The sequence below is a fragment of the Quercus suber genome, unplaced genomic scaffold (assembly GCF_002906115.3).
Source record: "Quercus suber isolate HL8 unplaced genomic scaffold, Cork oak 2.0 scaffold_713, whole genome shotgun sequence".
Lineage (NCBI taxonomy): Eukaryota > Viridiplantae > Streptophyta > Magnoliopsida > Fagales > Fagaceae > Quercus > Quercus suber.
Genome location: NW_027070154.1, coordinates 8058 through 10020, shown reverse-complemented (window position 1 = coordinate 10020; position 1963 = coordinate 8058). Strand labels below are relative to the sequence as shown.

General features: G+C 36.4%; 1 protein-coding gene across 1 annotated transcript; it reads left to right on the top strand.

Annotated features, from left to right (window-relative positions):
* Window positions 1-454: 454 nt before the first annotated feature.
* Window positions 455-1149, top strand: LOC112017486 (17.5 kDa class I heat shock protein). The gene has a single exon (XM_024049935.2). The coding sequence runs from the start codon at window positions 546-548 to the stop codon at window positions 999-1001; it is 456 nt and encodes a 151-aa protein (XP_023905703.1). The 5' UTR covers window positions 455-545; the 3' UTR covers window positions 1002-1149.
* The last annotated feature ends 814 nt before the right edge of the window (window positions 1150-1963 follow it).

Below are 1963 nucleotides of genomic sequence, written 5' to 3'. Positions count from 1 at the left end.
TTAAAATGTATCAATTTAAATGAATCAAACGATTCTTTTTCAATAAAGTAGCCCAAGTTTATGACACTAAACAAATTTTCATTAAATTAGATGTTATGTTTTCTTAATTAGTTATAATAAAATAAATAATTTATTCATTTACAAATAATCAATTAAATATATCATATAAAATTTTATTTTATTTTTTTATATTTATTTTTGGCAGGCTAGCTATTAGTTCTAAAATTTAATAATATGTTTGGGCTATAAAGGCCTGATTTTCAAGGGACTTGTTAAACTATGGGCCATGAGTCTCTTCAAGTTTCAATTAGGTCCTATGAACGTGCCCAAAAAGTAGCTCCTACACAGTTCTCAATAGTCCTAGAAAGTTCCGAAGAAGCCTAAAATTTCGAAACAAAAAACAGGGCCTAGACTACACTGGAATCCTCTTAGTCATCTTTATAAATACCCAACGGTCCCAACCCATCAAATTCCTCAACCATCGAAAAAGATTCAGCAAAAATCTGAGTCTCTGAAGTTATTCACAACAACACCAAATTTCGAAAATGTCAATGATTCCAAGCTTCTTCGGTGGCCAACGCAGCAATATCTTCGACCCATTTTCTCTAACCGTATGGGATCCATTCAAGGATTTCCCAACCCAATTTTCCAAAGAGAATTCTGCTTTCGTTAACACTCGTGTTGATTGGAAAGAGACCCCAGAAGCACACGTGTTGAAAGCAGATCTTCCTGGGCTCAAGAAGGAGGAAGTGAAAGTCGAGGTCGAAGATGACAGAGTGGTTCGGATTAGTGGAGAGAGGAAGATAGAGAAGGAAGACAAGAATGACACGTGGCATCGTGTCGAGCGGAGCAGTGGCAAGTTTGTGAGGAGTTTCAGGTTGCCGGAGAATGTGAAGATGGATCAGATTAAGGCTGCGATGGAGAATGGGGTTCTCACTGTTACTGTTCCTAAAGTGGGGGTGAAGAAAGCTGATGTCAAGGCCATTGAAATCTCTGGTTGATTTTGTTTGTGTGTGTGTATATGTGTATTGACAGTTTTGTGTATGTGCTTTTGGGAAACACGATTAATCTCAGCAGTGAATGTTGTGTGTGCAAAGTGTTTGCTTAAAATATCTATGCAAATAATACTTTTGGGCTAATTTTTATTTATGATCGTTATTTACTTCTTTTGTGAAATTTCAGTCTTTAGTGCATTCCTCGAGTAAATTGCGCCCTCTATTTTTTAATTTTTCAAAAAATACTTTTTATTCAATTGAGGGGATTTTTTTTTTAATTGATGGGATTTTTAGGACTACATTTTTTGGGCACTTAATAGACATTAACAGGAGGATTAAAGATTTGTTCATCCAAAAAAAGGAGGATTAAAGATTGAATAAAATTTGAAATTTAAGCACTGAATTGAGTTTTTGATAAAGCTAAATGGAGCAATTTGTTATTTGGGCCTAACATTTAAGAACGGTTGGTTGCATTCTGAGTTCATATATTTTTGTTGAGCTTCTTAACTATATGTGTTATGGGCCTATGGCTGACAAATCCTATTACAAAATACAGGAATACAAGTTGGTAGCCCACAAATATGCACTTAACAAAATATGACACTTCAACGAAGAAAGAAGAAACTTTATGCAGTACTGGTGGGCTTTTCATCATGAGTAAACACAAAGTCTCTGATGAGTTCTACTTGTTATGTCTAATTATAAAATACTATATAGACACAATGTGTGGGGCCCGTGGGCTTGATAACTTCAGTCCATCGGGTAACAGACTCAAGGCCCATGTCGAGGAATACTGACTATTCAAGACTAAATTAGGGAAAATCTCTTTTCCCATTCACGCCGAAGACCTCATCTTCGGCCTGACAAGGGTGATTTTCGGGAAAGACTAGGCCCAAAGTAAGCTGTCACCCTCGCATTTAATGTATTCACCTAACCTCCCTGGCCGCATTAATGGGGATATAACCCCT